Here is a 16,804-nt window from a genome sequence, read left to right as displayed (position 1 = left end):
AGGCGGGAGCGGCCGGGGTCAGCATGAGTCAGCTGACTTACGGGAGTGCAATGGGGGGGGGGGGGGGGGGGTGTTAAGCAGTTGCTTGGCCGGGAAGGGGGGGGGGGGGGTTGGGGAGGGGGGGGAACTGGGTTGCTGCTGTGCTGATTGAGGGGGAGTTGACAGTAAGAGGGAGAGCCGGGGTGGGGAGTCTCCACCCTGGGGGGCTGGAGAGTGCGGGAGTCGTGGGCACGTGGCTGGCCTAACAAAGGAGATGGCTAGCCGGCCCGGGGGGAGGTTGGGGGGGGGGGGGGGGTGGTGGGTGTAGCCCCCCGATCCGGCTGATCACGTGGAACGCGAGAGGCTTGAATGGGCCGGTCAAGAGGGCCCGGGTGTTTTCGCACTTAAACGGGCTGAAGGCAGGCATAGCCATGCTACAGGAAACACACCTGAGATCGTGGACCAAACTAGGCTGAGGAAGGGATGGGTGGGACAGGTTTTTCACTCAGGGCTGGAAGCGAAAAACAGGGGCGTCGCAATCCTGGCGAGTAAGCGGGTGGCATTTGAGGCGGTGGGTATTGTGGCAGATAAAGCGGGTCGATATGTTATGGTGAGTGGTAAGCTGCAGGGGGCCCGGATGGTGCTGGTGAATGTGTATGCCCCAAATTGGGACGATGCAGGGTTCATGAAGCGGATGTTGAGTCGGACCCCGGATCTGGAGTCAGGTAGTTTGATAATTTGGGGGGGGGGGGTGGAGACTTCAATACGGTTCTGGACCCGACACTGGATCGGTCTGGATTGAGATCGGGTAGGAGGCTGGCAGCGGCTAAGGTTCTGAGGGGGTTTATGGACCAGATGGGTGGAGTGGATCCGTGGAGATTTGCTAGGCCAAGGGTGAGGGAGTTTTCCTTCTTCTCCCATGTACACAAGGCTGACTCATGGATAGATTTTTTCGTGGTAAGCAGGGCGCTCATCCCGAGGGTGGAGGGGGCGAAGTATTCGGCCATTGCGATCTCGGACCATGCCCCGCACTGGGTGGACCTGGCGATGGGGGAGGAGAGAGGCCAGTGCCCGCTGTGGCGAATGGACGTGGGACTACTGGCGGACGAAGAGGACTGTGGGTGAGTCCAGGGGTGCATCCAAAGATATGTGGAGGCCATTGATAATGGGGAGGTGTCGGTGAGTGTGGTTTGGGAGGCGGTGGTCAGGGGGGAGTTAATCTCAATCAGGTCCCACAGAGAGAAGAGGGAGAGGATGGAGAGGGAGAGATTGGTGGGGGAGATACTGTGGATAGGAGATATGCGGAATCCCCTGAGGAGGGGCTGTTGAAGGAGCGCTGGAGCCTCCAGATGGAGTTTGACTTACTAACCACGGGGAAGGATGAGGCCCAGCTGAGGAAGCTACAAGGAGCAGTATATGAGTATGGGGAGAAGGCCAGCCGGATGTTGGCACATCAGCTGTGGATGAGGGAGGCGGCTAGGGAGATTGGGGAAATTAGAGATAGGAGGGGGAACACGGTGCGGAATCCAGCTAAAATAAACAAGGTCTTTAAGGACTTTTATGGTGAATTGTACGAGTCAGAACCCCCGGAGGGGGGGAGGGGATGCGACAGTTCCTGGACCAACTTAGGTTTCCAAAGGTGGAGGAAGGGCGGTTAGAGGGATTGGGGGCTCCGATTGGGATGGAGGAGTTGGGGAGTATGCAGGTGGGCAAGGCCCCGGGGGCGGATGGATTCCCCGCTGAGTTCTACAGGACGTTCTCGGAGCTGTTGAGCCTGCTGTTGCTGAGAACCTTGAACGTGGCTAAGGAAAAGGGAACCCTTCCCCCGACGATGTCGCAGGCTTTGATCTCGCTTATCCTCAAGCGTGATAATTTCCCGTTGCAATGCGGCTCCTATAGGCCAATTTCGCTTCTTAATGGTGATGCCAAGCTGTTGGCCAAGATCCTGGCCACTAGGATTGAGGATTGTGTCCCAGGAGTGATTAATGAGGATCAGACGGGGTTTGTGAAGGCAGGCAGCTGAATATGAATGTGCGAGGGCTCCTGAATGTGATCATGATGCCCTTGGAGGGGGGGGGGGGGGGGGGGGGGGGGAGGTGGAGGGGGGGGGGGGGGGAACGCAGAAGTGGTAGCGGCAATGGACACGGAGAAAGCCTTTGATCGAGTGGAGTGGGAGTACTTGTGGGAGGTGTTGGGCAGGTTTGGGAGGTGTTGGGCAGGCCCCGGTAGCAAGTGTTTCGAAGAACCGGTTGCGGTCAGAGTATTTCAGGTTACATCGTGGGATGAGGCACGGGTGCCCCCTGCAGATTCTTAGGGATTTTGGAAACTTCTCGGGATACAAGTTAAATGTAGGGAAAAGAGAGCTTTTTGTGGTGCATACGAGGGGCTTGTAAAAGTGATTGGGGGAGCTACCGCTCAAGATGGTGGAGAGGAGCTTTTGGTACTTGGGTATCCAGGTAGCCAAGAGTTGGGGGGTTTTGCACAAGCTCAATTTAGCGCGCCTGGTGGATCAGATGGAGGAGGACTTTAGGAGGTGGGATGTGTTGATATTCTCCCTGGCGGGTAGGGTGCAGTCCGTAAAGATGACGGTCCTCCCTAGGTTTCTGTTCGCCTTCCAGTGTCTGCCTATTCTCATCCCCAAGTCCTTCTTTAAGCGGGTAAACAGGAATATTACGGGATTTGTGTGGGCAAATAAGACCCCGCGGGTTAAAAGACTGTTCTTGGAGCGCAGTCGTGAGGGGGGTGGGTTGGCACTGCCGAACTTGTGCAGCTATTACTGGGTAGCGAATGTGTCTATGATTCGGAAGTGGGTAATGGAGGGAGAGGGGCCAGCGTGGTAACAGTTAGAAGCGTCGTCCTGTATAGACACTAGCTTGGGGACACTGGCGATGGCACCGTTGCCGCTTCCGCCGACGCGGCATACCGCAAGCTCAGTGGTGGCGGCGACACTGAGGGTCTGGGGGCAGTGGAGATGGCATGGGGGGAGGTGGGGGCTTCAGCCTGGACCCCTATACGGAACAACCACAGGTTCATTCCAGGTAAGATAGATGGTGGGTTCCTAAGTTGGCACAGGGCGGGTATCAGAAGGATGGGGGACTTGTTCAGCCAGAGGGCCCTGGAGGAGAAATTTGGGCTACCCCCGGGAACACCTTTAGGTAAATGCAGGTTCGGGCGTTCGTGAAAAAGCAGGTGGGGGAATTCTCACTGCTGCCTGCCCGGAGGATACAGGACAGGGTGGTCTCGGGCGTGTGGGTGGGGGATGGCAAGATATCGGAAATATACCAGGAGCTGCAGGAGGCGGAGGAGGCCTCGGTGGAGAAACTGAAGGGCAAGTGGGAGGAGGAGCTGGGTGAGGAGCTGGATGAGGGCCTCTGGGCTGACGCCCTGGGCAGGGTCAATTGTTTGTTAATTTTTAGCTGAATAGAGGGTTAAGCGGTTTTTGTTGATATATTGCTTTGTTCTCTTTGCATTATTTTCTTTTTTGTAGTGTTTTGTAAAAATTATTGAACAAGTTGGAATAAAAACATATTTTTAAAAAATCTGAAGGTGCCTCTCAAATTCATATCTACTGATTCATATCCTTGACTCAACATTGATGCCCAGTCTTTATTGAGTAGTCAGCTCTGGCAACACCCAACACAACACTTGCCCCACACTTCATGACCTAGTGGCCATAGCTTTGGCCATTATATTGCCTGCTGAGTTCTCCTGCCAGATACAGACAGTCATGTTAAACACACTGAGATAACACGGGCTGCAACTGGATGCTGCTATTACTGAAATAGACTCCAGACCTTGAAGTTAGTTCAATTTGATTTATTGAACCTGTCACACAATTAGCACAGTTCTCTGTGAGTTAGACTCTCTGCTAATCTAAGTGTGGTTACTCTGTCTGACTGAACCAGGCTAGCTCTTAGGCACGTGCTGCATGCGTTGCGTGATATATACACTGGCTCACTCTGTAGATGTCCCTAACGGTAAGAGGCGGAGTGTGAGTGCCTCGTGCCTTTTATATTGGGAAACCACCCCCAAGTATTCTGCCTGCTGATTGGTTATGTCCTGTTCTCTGTGTTCATTAGCTACCTGACTGTATCTCATTATGTGCATGTCTGCATATCATAACACAAACGTTATCCACAACTTAACTTCAAAGCTTTGCGTCCAACCTGGTCAATGGGGGGCATTTGCCAATATGCACCTCAACACACAACCAAGGATTAGGAGCACTTTTCTCGAATAGTCTGACATTGCCAACTCTCTGTCGATATTCTCTACTCCCGCTGGGGAAGCTGTGCGGCTAATGAGAGTGGAAAGTCCTGGCCTAAATCTCTCACTGATTTGATTGCAGGGACATACTGAAGCAGAACGGTTCAGCTGTAGATGCTGCCATTGCTACCATGCTCTGCAATGGACTAATGAATGTACACAGCATGGGGATTGGGGGAGGCTTCATCATGATTATCTACAATGCACAAACAGGTATGTGTCTCGTTGCTCCATCTGCATCCTTGCTGTCGTTCTACCAATTTGCCTGTTTGTTTGAGAGCAGAATGCATCAGCTGTAGACACCATCATTACCACCGCCCTGTGTGATGGACTCAGCATGGGAATTGGAATACATAGGTCTGTTTATTAAAGAACAAGAACAAAGAACAAAGACAATTACAGCACAGGAACAGGCCCTTCGGCCCTCCAAGCCTGCGCCGATCCAGATCCTTTATCTAAACCTGTTGCCTATTTTCCAAGGTCTACTTCTCTCTGTTCCCCACCCGTTCATATATCTGTCCAGATGCATCTTAAATGATGCTATCGTACCCGCCTCTACCACCTCCGCTTGCAAAGCATTCCAGGCACCCACCACCCAAGGGGTGACTGTGGGATCATATAAGTAGAACTTGTACACTCATTGAATCTGGTTGCTTCCTCACAGCAAAGGTTCAGTCTGAATCACATATATGATACATCACATAATTTCTCCTCTGATAATATATACAATAAACATAACCACACCCACTTGTACCACAAAATTGTTCATCCCAACATTGGCTCTCAGACAGCAACAGGTTGAGTTTAAAATTCTCACACTTGTTTTCAAATCCCTCTATATCTCTAATTTCCTCCAGTCCAACAAACCTCCAAACACCCTATCCTCCTTCAAATCTCACCTCTTACGCCTTCCTGATTTATTTTACTCGAGTATTGGCATCTGCAACCAGCTGCCTAGTTCCCTTGATTTCCATAGAAATACATAGAATCCCTCCAGCGCAGAAGGAGGCCATTAGGCCTATTGAGTCTGCACTGACCCTCTGAAAGAGCACCCTACCTAGGCCCCGCCCCCCCCACCACCCCGCCCATCCCTGTAACCCCACCGACCTTGCACAACTTTGGACACTAAGGGGCGATTTAGCTTGGACAATCCACCTAACCTGCACATTTTTTGACTGTGTGAGGAAACCTGAGCACCCGGAGGAAACCCACACAGACACGCGGAGAAAGTGCAAACTCCACACAGTCACCCAAGGCTGTAGTTGAACCTGGGTCCCTGGTGCTGCGAGGCAGCAGTGCTAACCACTGTGCCACCATGCCACCCACACCATGCCGTCCCTTTCTAAACCTCTATGCTACACACTTATTCCATCAAATCTATTTGACCAAACTTTTGTCCTGCGGGCAACACAGTGGTATAGTGGTTAGCACTGTTGCTTCACAGCGCCAGGGCCTAGGTTCGATTCCCGGCTTGGGTCACTGTCTGTGCAGAGTCTGCAAGTTCTTCCCGTGTCTGCGTGGGTTTCGTCTGGGTGTTCCGATTTCCTCCCACAAGTCCCGTAAGACGTGCTGTTAGGTGAATTGGACATTCTGAATTCTCCCTCTGTGTACCCGAACAGGCGCCAGAATGTAGCGATTAGGGGATTTTCACAGTAACTTCATTGTAGTGTTAATGTAAGCCTACTTGTGACAATAAAGATTATTATTATTATATCCCAGATTGATTGAATTTCAATTCTATCACTGCAGTGGTGGAATTTGAACCCGTCACTCACACCATTAACCCTGGGTTACTGGATTATGAGTCCAATGTCATTCATGGGGAGATGGTGGTGTAGTGGGAATGTCACTGCCCAGTAATCCAGAAGCCTAGGCTACTGCTCGTGGAACATGGGTTCAAGTCCCACCATGGCAGCCAGTGGAATTTAAATTCAATTAATAAGATCTGGAATGTAAAGCTAGTCTCGGTCATGGTGACAACAAAACTATGATTGATTGTAAAAACCCCATCTGGTTCACTAATGTCCTTCAGCGAAGTAAATCTGTCACCCTTACCCAGTCTGGCATACATGTGACTCCAGACCGACAGCAATGTGGTTCACTCTTAACTGCCCTCTGAAATGGCCAAGCAAGCCACTCAGTTCAAAGGCAATTAGGGATGCCAAAAAAGGCAATGTCTCTCTCCCCTTATGGCCGCTCCGCGCAACATGGCCAACCCACACCCGGACCGGCACCAAGAAGATAGGCCCCCCGCACCCCTGGATCGCGCGCGCCTGCGGATCGGTGGCCCCCGATCGATGGCCTGGCTGTCCTGGATGCCCCCACCCCGGTGATTGATATATTGTATATAAAGGATGTTGGTGTAGGTGTTTTGTGGTAAGGCCCTGTACGACAGGTACGGGGGTAGTTCTCTGCCTGCTGACTCCGCCCAGTAGGCGGAGTATAAATATGCGTGCTCCCCGTACAGCAGCTATTTCGTCAGCTGCTGTAGGAGGCCACACATCTTAGTGTAATAAAGCCTCGATTGCATCCAACTCTCGTCTTTGTGTAATTGATAGTGAATCGCAGGAATTGCATCGGACCCGATCTCGGGTTTGATGTCCATTCTCTGCCCCCGCACCGAGCTCGATTTTGGCGCGAAGGCTCGAAGAATCCCACCCCATGTTTATAAGCAGGCAACATGAAGTTTGCTTGCTGCCCACCTCAACACGTCTGATGTGGGGCCTGAAGAAGTGTCTTCGTCTTTCTCATCTCATTCTGCAGCGTACCTCTTGCAGTGAATGTTAAATACAGAATTCCCACCCTGTGATCCCATTTGTTTGGAATAATACATTTTTTTCCTTTATTTTTCAGGAAAAACAGAAATTATTTTTTCCAGAGAAGTGGCTCCTGGCAATGCATCTTGGGATATGTTCATCAATAAGACAGATGGTCTGGCTCGTAAAGGTAAACACTGCGGGGAGGTGGGATTTTACACGGGCGGATCGCCGTAGACGGGAGCAGGAAATTCCAGCCTAGAACTTCAATCAATTAATTCTTGTTGACCCTCCTCCCCACACCCATCCACCCACCCTGCTTCGTGAAAAACATAAGAGGTGGAATTTTTCCAAAATCGGGCGAAGTGCCGTTTTCGGCACAAAAACCTGTGCGAATCCCATTGGTGCTGCCGGATCTGCGCTGTCTGGATCGCAATGGCTCATACATTGAAAAGAAAACATCTCCCTACATGGAAAATATCATGCTTGTGGCGCTATGTGAGTGATTCGCCTGCCTCGGGTGTCACCTGAGCAGTTTTATCAAGCTGCATTTAAAAGGCCCCACACCACTTGCTCCAGTCAGACCAGGAGGATGGCAGCCAAGAAGCCAGCTCTTGGCCCTCACACAATTTTTTGGGATGCCCTGGAGGAGAGAAGCACAACCATATACCCACAAGCTGACAGGATCCCTCAAGCAAAGGTCACAATCCCCGTGTGGAAGACAATGGCGGCATTGGTGAGTGTTAGTGCTCTCCACAAGAGGACAGGGGTTCAATGCTGCAAAAGGATGAATTGCCTTTTCGTGCTGCCAGGGTAAGTGCTTCTTGTCTCTTGTCTTTGCTCATCACTCTCCCCTTCAGTCACCCTTCACCATGCCATCTGGACCTCAGATGCTGCCATCTTTCTGGGCCCCAGCACCCGGCCTCCCACACTCTTCCTCATCTTCCCTGAGAACCCTCTCCTCACAATTCATCCCTGCTCACGTGCAGCGCCCACAGATTCCAGGCACCATTGCCTTCTGACCCAACATGCGGCCTACTCACAGCATCCCAATCTATCTCCCTGGAGGATAAACTTGCTCACAACTGCTGAGAGTGAAGACAGGCAGTGGAATGGCAGAGCTTCATATCCTGACTCCTTTCATGGAGAGAGCCATTGAGCTTGTAGGAGAGGAACAGGAGTGGGCCTGTGCGGAGAGCGATGTGTGCGGCAGAGAAAAGCGAGGAGCCTTTGTACTTTCATCCAGCTGCCCACAATCATGAGGGTTGTGTGTGTCCCAGACCTTTGCCCTAGCCATGCATTAATGCCTTGCCCCTTCCTGTGGTAGTGTTCCCTTTGAAGGGGTCATGACACCTGTCGGGCCAATTGGGCCACAAAACCTGGGGCTGATCATTGGTTTTATTGTTTGATGGGAGTTTGAAGTTGTGAAACACGGCAGCTTTATCTCACTCTCTGTCAAGTTATTCGTGTTAATAAACCATTTATTCATTCATCAATTTGGTGGTCGGCAGTTTTTCAAGATACTACAGACGAGGATCAACCGGAGTGCCTTTCTCCTGCTACAGAACTCGGGAGAGCAGGCCTCATCTGGAAGGCTTTTCTTTGAAGCAAATCGTTCAGCAGTCTGAGAGTATCAAAATGCCCTGAGCCATTCGACTCTAACACGGAGCAGTGGATGCTATATATCAAACACCGATGCCGGGTATAAAGAGAAGTAGCGGGTAATCCTATCAACAACCAGTGGGGCCCCGACCTATTACCTGATTAGGAGTCTGCCTTCTCCAGCTGCCCTCGGCTCCGAACCTTTCGAGGAACTTGTGGAATTAATCATCGTATATTGTTACCCGAAGACCTTGGTGATAATTAAAGAAAACAAATTTGACAACAAGAACCCCAGAAGAGACAATAGGGTCATGCATGATGTGTCTAAATCAAATGGCTGAGCATTGCGAGTTTGAGACAGCACACAACGACATATTGAGAGACAGGCTAGTCTGCGGAGTTAACACAGCCAGATAAAATAAATTGCCAGCAGAGGAGAGATTACCTGAAAGAAGGCAAGAGAAGTTGCCCAGGCTATGGAAAGAGACAAAAGGGGGATGCTGGAACTGCAGAGCTTGCAAGCAGGCGAAACCCCCAGGTTTGCAGGAAGCTGCTGGCAGCCATGGAAGTATGTAAAAGGTCCTACAAGAGAGGGGACAGTCCTGGCTTAAATTTAGGTAACAAAGCCGGGAAAGTTGTTGAAGTATCAATGGAGAGCATTTTGCAGATCGTGATCATAACTAAAGCTCTTATGGAAAAGGATGAGGATGGGCCTGAGATCAATGTCCTAAACTGGGGGAAGGCCGATTTAAATAAGATCAGATATGATTTGGCCAGAGTAGACTGGGAGCCGACACTTTTAAATGAATCTGTGACAGAACAGTGGGACACATTAAAGAAGGAACTGGGGAGAGTACAGGGCCAAGAAAAAAAAGTGTGTCCAACAAATCCAGATATGCAGCATTGGATCAGGAGAAACAGGGAGGCTTATGGCAGATAGCGAGGGCTCAAAACAGCAGGAGCCTTGGAGGTCGATAGAATGTGCAAGTGGGAACTTAAAAACGGAATTTAGGAAAGTAAAAAAGGGACATGAAAGTATACTGGCAGGTTAAATAAATAAAGTCCTAAATTGCTTTACAAGTACATTAAAGGTAAAAGGATAACTAGGGAAAGAGTAGGGCCCATTAAGGGCCACAGTGATAATTTGTGTGTCGAGCCGGAGGACGTAGGTAGGGTTCCAAATGAATACTTTGTGTCAGTGTTCACTTGTGAGAAGGGCAGTGTGGGTATAGAAATCAGGGAGAAGGACTGCAATAAAATTAAAGAGATTAATGTAGACAGAGAGGAGGCTCTGAGTGGTCTGGCAGGCTTCAAGGTAGAAAAATCCCCAGGGCCAGATGAAATGTGTCCCAGGCTGTTAAGTGAGGCAAGGGAGGAAATAGCAGGGGCGCTGGCAATAATTTTCAATTCTTCTCTGGTCACAGGAGAAGTGCCGCACGACTGGAGGGCAGTCAATGTGATACCATTATTCAAGAAGGAAGCAAGGATAAACCAGGAAACTACAAGCCAGTCAGTCTCACCTCAGCGGTGGGGAAACTATTGGAAGGAATTCTGAGAGACAGAATTAATCTGCATTTGGAGAGGCGGGGATTAATCAAGAACAGTCAGCATGGTTTTGTTAAGGGGAGGTCATGTCTGACCAACTTGATTGAATTTTTTGAAGAGGTGACCAGGTATATAGATGAGGGCGATGCATTTCACGTAGTCTACTTGGACTTCAGCAAGGCTTTTGATAAGGTGCCACATGGGAGACTGATAGAGAAGATGAGTTCCCATGGGATGCAAGGAAACTTGACAAATTGGATCCAGAATTGGCTGAGTGGCAGGAAGCAGAGGGTGATGGCCAAGGGGTATTTTTCTGACTCTAAACCTATGTCCAGTGGGGTCCGAGGGATCAGTTGTTTGTGGTTTGTGTAAATGATTATGGTGGTTTATATAAATGACTGCTGTTTATACTTTATATAAATGATTTAGACATGAATGTCGGAGGATTGAGCAGTAAGTTCACAGATGATACGAAAATTGGTGGGGTGGTAAATAGTGAGGAGGATAGCCTTAGATTACAGGAGGATATAGATGGGCTGATCAGTGGCAAATGGAATTCAATCCGGATAAGTGTTGAGGTGATGCACTTGGGCATGACAAACAAGGCAAGGGAATACATGATAAACAGCAGGACCCTGGGAAGCAAAGAGGATCAGAGTACCTTGGTGTGCATGTAATATTAATCTTTATTAGTGTCACAAGTAGGCTTGCATTAACACTGCAATAAAGTTACTGTGAAAAGCCCCTAGTCATCACACTCCGGCACCTGTTCAGGTACACTGAGGGAGAATTCAGAATGTCCAATTCACCCAACAAGCACGTCTTTCGGGACTTGTGGGAGGAGACTGGAGCACCCGGAGGAAACACAGGCAGGCATGGGAAGAATGTGAAGACTCCGCACAGCCAGTGACCCAAGCTGGGAATTGATCCTGGGTCCCTATGCTGTGATGCAACAGTGCTAACCACTGTGCTACCGTGCCGCCCTTACACCGGTCCCTCCAGGTAGCAGAGCATGTGGCTACAGTGGTTAAGAAGGCATATGGTATATTTGCCTTTATTAGCCGAGGTATAGAGTTTAAGAGCACGGAGGCAATGCTGAAACTATAAAATGCTGGTAAGGCCAGAAGTAGAGTATTGTGTGCTGTTGTGGAATCCACATTATAGGAGGGATGTGATTGCACTGGAAAGGGTGCAGAGGAGATTTACCGGGATGTTGCCTGGGCTGGAGAGTTTTAGTTATGAAGAGAGATTGGATGGACTTGGATTGTTTTCCTTGGAGCAGAGCAGACTGAGGGGCGGAATGATTGAGATATATAACATTATGAGGGTGAGAGATCGAGAAGACAGGAAGAAGCTTTTCCCTTGGTGGAGGATCAATGACTGGAGGGCATAGATTTAAGGTAAGGGGCAGGAGATTTAGAGGAGATGTGAGGAAAAGAGGGTGGTGGGAGTATGGAACTCACTGTCTGAAAGGGTGGTGGAGTGGGAGACCCTCATAATATTTTTAAAGTATTTAGATGTGCACTTAAATGCCAAGGCAGACAGGGCTATGGGCCAAGTGCTGGGAGATGGGATTACAATAGTTAGATGGTACACCATTGTACCGGCAACCTTTGGAATCTTTTCGGTGTGTGCACCTTTCCAGCACACGATGGAACGTTTAATACAGGACTTTCCCAACATGGTTGTCTATCTAGATGATGTACTGATAACAGGAACATCCAAAGAGGAGCAATTAGCAAACCTCCAAGAAGTTTTAAAAAGATTGAAGACTGAAAAGAGCAACATGTACATTCCAAAATCAGGAAGAGAAATGCTGAGAATTTCAAGTCGGCACCAAATTGCAGTCCGTCATTGCAATTACATCATTGTTCCATGCAGTAATCCAGGCTTTCAGTTCATCTGTTTTACTTGTTATATTTCTTGCATTGATTCAAACACACACCAGACCTATAGTCCCACTGAACTCTGCAACTCCCCTCTGCCTGCTCTTACTCTGTGCTATGTATATCTCAGTGTCATGTTTCCCCCCCAATCTCTACACTTACTGGCCTGTTTCGGTTCCCACCCACTGCCACACTAGTTTAACCCCTCCTGGACAGCACTGGCAAACCTCCCACTCAGGATATTGTTGCCCCTCCAGTTCAGGTGCAACTCGTCCTTCTTCGGGGCTCCGCTTGCCAGAACTGCCCGTTGTAGCGAGAGATCGGGACGCCATTTAAAAAGAGTGTCCCGATCTCAGAGGCCCACAAACAAAATCCCCCACCTCCCACCAGCCTGAACGCAACATGGGAGGGTCCCCCGGATCCCCTCCGCACCCTCTAACACCCACAATGGACAACCCCATGTGTAACAAGCATGAAACAGTGCGATAGGCATTCTACTCACAAAGGTGATAGATCATGGAGATCACTGCTGCCAACTCTCCACATTATACCTCACCGGATTGTTATTCAGCCATCCCCAAGGAGTGGGAACTGAATAGCATTGTCTTGTGGGGTCACAAACACCCAGTACAACAGGGAGCAAATGCCAAGGCCTGAGAGAGCAGACGCCAAGGCCAGAGAGAGCAGATGCTAAGGCCAGAGAGAGCAGATGTCAAGGCCAGAGAGAGCAGACGCCAAGGCCAGAGAGAGCAGACGCCAAGGCCAGAGAGAGCAGATGCCAAGGCCAGAGAGAGAAGATGCCAAGGGCACAGAGAGCAGGTGCCAAGGCCAGAGAGAGCAGACGCCAAGGCCAGAGAGAGCAGACGCCAAGGGCACAGAGAACAGATGCCAAGGCCAGAGAGAGCAGATGCCAAGGCCAGAGAGAGCAGACGCCAAGGCCAGAGAGAGCAGACGCCAAGGCCAGAGAGAGCAGACACTAAGGCCAGAGAGAGCAGACGCCAAGTCCAGAGAGAGCAGATGCCAAGGCCAGAGAGAGCAGACGCCAAGGCCAGAGAGAGAGCAGACGCCAAGGCCAGAGAGAGAAGCCCCCAAGGCCAGAGAGAGCAGACGCTAAGGCCAGAGAGAGCAGACGTCAAGGCCAGAGAGAGCAGACGTCAAGGCCAGAGAGAGCAGACACCAAGGCCAGAGAGAGCATACGCCAATGCCAGAGAGAGCAGACGCTAAGGCCAGAGAGAACAGACGCCAAGGCCAGAGAGAGCAGACACCAAGGCCAGAGAGAGCAGATGCCAATGCCAGAGAGAGCAGACGCTAAGGCCAGAGAGAACAGACGCCAAGGCCAGAGAGAGCAGACGCCAAGGCCAGAGAGAGCAGACGCCAAGGCCAGAGAGAGCAGATGCCAAGGCCAGAGAGAGAAGACGCCAAGGGCACAGAGAGCAGGTGCCAAGGCCAGAGAGAGCAGACGCCAAGGTCAGAGAGAGCAGACGCCAAGGGCACAGAGAACAGATGCCAAGGCCAGAGAGAGCAGACGCCAAGGCCAGAGAGAGCAGACGCCAAGGCCAGAGAGAGCAGATGCCAAGGCCAGAGAGAGCAGACGCCAAGGCCAGAGAGAGCAGACGCCAAGGCCAGAGAGAGCAGACACTAAGGCCAGAGAGAGAAGCCCCCAAGGCCAGAGAGAGCAGACGCTAAGGCCAGAGAGAGCAGACGTCAAGGCCAGAGAGAGCAGACGTCAAGGCCAGAGAGAGCAGACACCAAGGCCAGAGAGAGCAGACGCCAAGGCCAGAGAAAGCAGACACTAAGGCCAGAGAGAGCAGACGCCAAGTCCAGAGAGAGCAGATGCCAAGGCCAGAGAGAGCAGGCGCCAAGGCCAGAGAGAGAGCAGACGCCAAGGCCAGAGAGAGAGCAGACGCCAAGGCCAGAGAGAGAAGCCCCCAAGGCCAGAGAGAGCAGACGCTAAGGCCAGAGAGAGCAGACGTCAAGGCCAGAGAGAGCAGATGTCAAGGCCAGAGAGAGCAGACACCAAGGCCAGAGAGAGCATACGCCAATGCCAGAGAGAGCAGACGCCAAGGCCAGAGAGAACAGACGCCAAGGCCAGAGAAAGCAGACACCAAGGCCAGAGAGAGCAGACGCCAATGCCAGAGAGAGCAGACACCAAGGCCAGAGAGAGCAGACGCCAAGGCCAGAGAAAGCAGACACTAAGGCCAGAGAGAGCAGACGCCAAGTCCAGAGAGAGCAGATGCCAAGGCCAGAGAGAGCAGGCGCCAAGGCCAGAGAGAGAGCAGACGCCAAGGCCAGAGAGAGAGCAGACGCCAAGGCCAGAGAGAGAAGCCCCCAAGGCCAGAGAGAGCAGACGCTAAGGCCAGAGAGAGCAGACGTCAAGGCCAGAGAGAGCAGATGTCAAGGCCAGAGAGAGCAGACACCAAGGCCAGAGAGAGCATACGCCAATGCCAGAGAGAGCAGACGCCAAGGCCAGAGAGAACAGACGCCAAGGCCAGAGAAAGCAGACACCAAGGCCAGAGAGAGCAGACGCCAATGCCAGAGAGAGCAGACGCTAAGGCCAGAGAGAACAGACGCCAAGGCCAGAGAGAGCAGATGCCAAGGCCAGGGAGAGCAGATGCCAAGGCCAGAGAAAGCAGACGCCAAGGCCAGAGAGAGCAGACGCCAAGGGCACAGAGAACAGATGCCAAGGCCAGAGAGAGCAGATGCCAAGGCCAGAGAAAGCTGACGCCAAGGCCAGAGAGAGCAGACGCCAAGGGTACAGAGAACAGATGCCAAGGCCAGAGAGAGCAGACGCCAAGGCCAGAGAGCGCAGATGCCAAGGCCAGAGAGAGCAGACGCCAAGGGCACAGAGAACAGATGCCAAGGCCAGAGAAAGTAGACGCCAAGGCCAGAGAAAGCAGACGCCAAGGCCAGAGAGAGCAGACGCCAAGGGCACAGAGAACAGATGCCAAGGCCAGAGAGAGCTGACGCCAAGGCCCGAGAGAGCAGACTCCAAGGCCAGAGAGAGCAGACGCCAAGGGCAGAGAGAGCAGACGCCAAGGCCAGAGAGAGCAGACGCCAAGTCCAGAGAGAGCAGACACTAAGGCCAGAGAGAGCAGGCGCCAAGGCCAGAGAGAGCAGACACCAAGAGCACAGAGAACAGATGCCAAGGGCACAGAGAGCAGACTCCATTACCACAGAGAGCAGACCCCATTACCACAGAGAGCAGATTCCATTACCACAAAGTGCAGACACTGATGCACCATCAATTGGACACGAGACGAAGATGAGATCCAAACAATAGGCTTTAATGCACAAGATGTGTGCCCGTTAGCAGATGTACAGAAGAATGGCTGACTGCCAGGAAGCACGGGTTCTTATATCCCGCCTTGTAGGCGGAACTACCTACCTCTCAGCCAATCGGCTGAGAGGCACATGACTTACCCGGGCCAATGGGCAGCGAGTCCTTTGCACCAATAGCAGCTCACTTCTAAGGTACCGTAATACCCCTAGTCATACTATCACATTCACCCCTTGTTGAAAAAGAAGAAAGAAGCGCGGGGGGGTGGGGGGGGGGGGAATACGGGCATGAGGGGAGGGGGTGGTGTCCCATGAGTACGTGAGACTGGTAGTATGACTAGAGATGTCTAGGTCATACCGTTGCATCGATGGCTGACCTGTAACCTATGTGCAAAAGGAAAAACAACAACTATGTACAGTGTGCTCAATTAGAGAGGGGGGGGTGGGGGGGGGGGGGGGGGGGGAATGGGCGAACAGGTAAAGAACAAAGAAAAATCACAAGATTCCATCCGCAGGCAGAAATCCACCAGTAAGTCACATCGATTCAATCAGTCGAGTGGGCGCCTTCGCTGTCCTGCTTGACCTGCGCAGCTGTGCCGGCTACGTCGGAGCGGTCATCGTCCGTGACTCCGGGAGCGACGATCTTGTTTCTGTGTCCGTAGCCCTGGTCGGAGCTAGCGGGGGCCAGGCCGGGGGAGGGGGTTCCTGTCCGCTGTGCTGTGGGTGCGTTGGTGCTGGGGGCAGTGGGGGCCCGGGGGGGGGGGGGGGGGGGGGGGGGGGGGGGGCTGCTGGCGCCGGTGGCCGAGAGCCGGCGGGTGCCCGGTCCCGGAGGGAGACCGTGTCCTGTCGGCCGTCGGGATACTCCACATACGCGTATTGCGGATTCGCGTGGAGTACCTGGACTCTTTTGACCAACGGGTCCGACTTGTGCACCCGCACGTGTTTCCGGAACAGGATGGCGCCCGGGGGTAGCCAGCCAAGTCGGGAGCGAGGTCCTTGAGGAAGACTTCCTGGGAAAAACAAGAAGGCGTTCATCAGCGTTTGGTTAGTGGCGGTACAGAGAAGTGACCGGATTGAGTGGAGGGTGTCTGGGAGGACCTCTTGCCAGTGGGAGACTGGGAGATTTCTAGACCACAGGGCCAGCAGGACGGTCTTCCAGACCGTACCGTTCTCCCTCTTGACCTGTCCGTTACCCCGGGGGTTGTAACTGGTCGTCCTGCTGGAGGCGATGCCCCTGCTGAGCAGGAATTGACGCAGTTCGTCACTCATAAAGGAGGACCCCCGATCGCTATGAATGTAAGCGGGGTAACCGAACAGGGAGAAGATGGTGTGCAGGGCTTTGATAATGGTGGTTATGGTCATGTCGGGGCAAGGGATGGCGAAAGGGAAGCGAGAATACTCGTTAATCACGATGAGGAAGTACGTGTTGCGGTTGTTGGAGGGGAGGGGACCTTTGAATTCCATGCTGAGACGTTCAAAGGGGCGGGAAGCCTT

General features: G+C 52.0%; 1 protein-coding gene across 4 annotated transcripts in view; it reads left to right on the top strand.

The window, feature by feature from the left end:
- Positions 1-16,804, top strand: part of LOC119964369 (glutathione hydrolase 1 proenzyme-like) — a 114,388-nt gene that overhangs the window by 53,522 nt on the left and 44,062 nt on the right. For all 4 annotated transcript variants that reach the window (XM_038793779.1, XM_038793763.1, XM_038793787.1 and 1 more), the window contains 2 exons: positions 4,328-4,458; positions 7,099-7,191. In XM_038793779.1, coding sequence (XP_038649707.1) covers positions 4,328-4,458; positions 7,099-7,191 — 224 coding nt within the window. The remainder of the gene's footprint in view (positions 1-4,327; positions 4,459-7,098; positions 7,192-16,804) is intronic.

The sequence above is a fragment of the Scyliorhinus canicula genome, chromosome 1, assembly GCF_902713615.1.
Source record: "Scyliorhinus canicula chromosome 1, sScyCan1.1, whole genome shotgun sequence".
Classification (NCBI taxonomy): domain Eukaryota; kingdom Metazoa; phylum Chordata; class Chondrichthyes; order Carcharhiniformes; family Scyliorhinidae; genus Scyliorhinus; species Scyliorhinus canicula.
The sequence above is the reverse complement of the archived record's forward strand: the minus strand, read 5'-3'. Positions and strand labels throughout refer to the sequence as shown.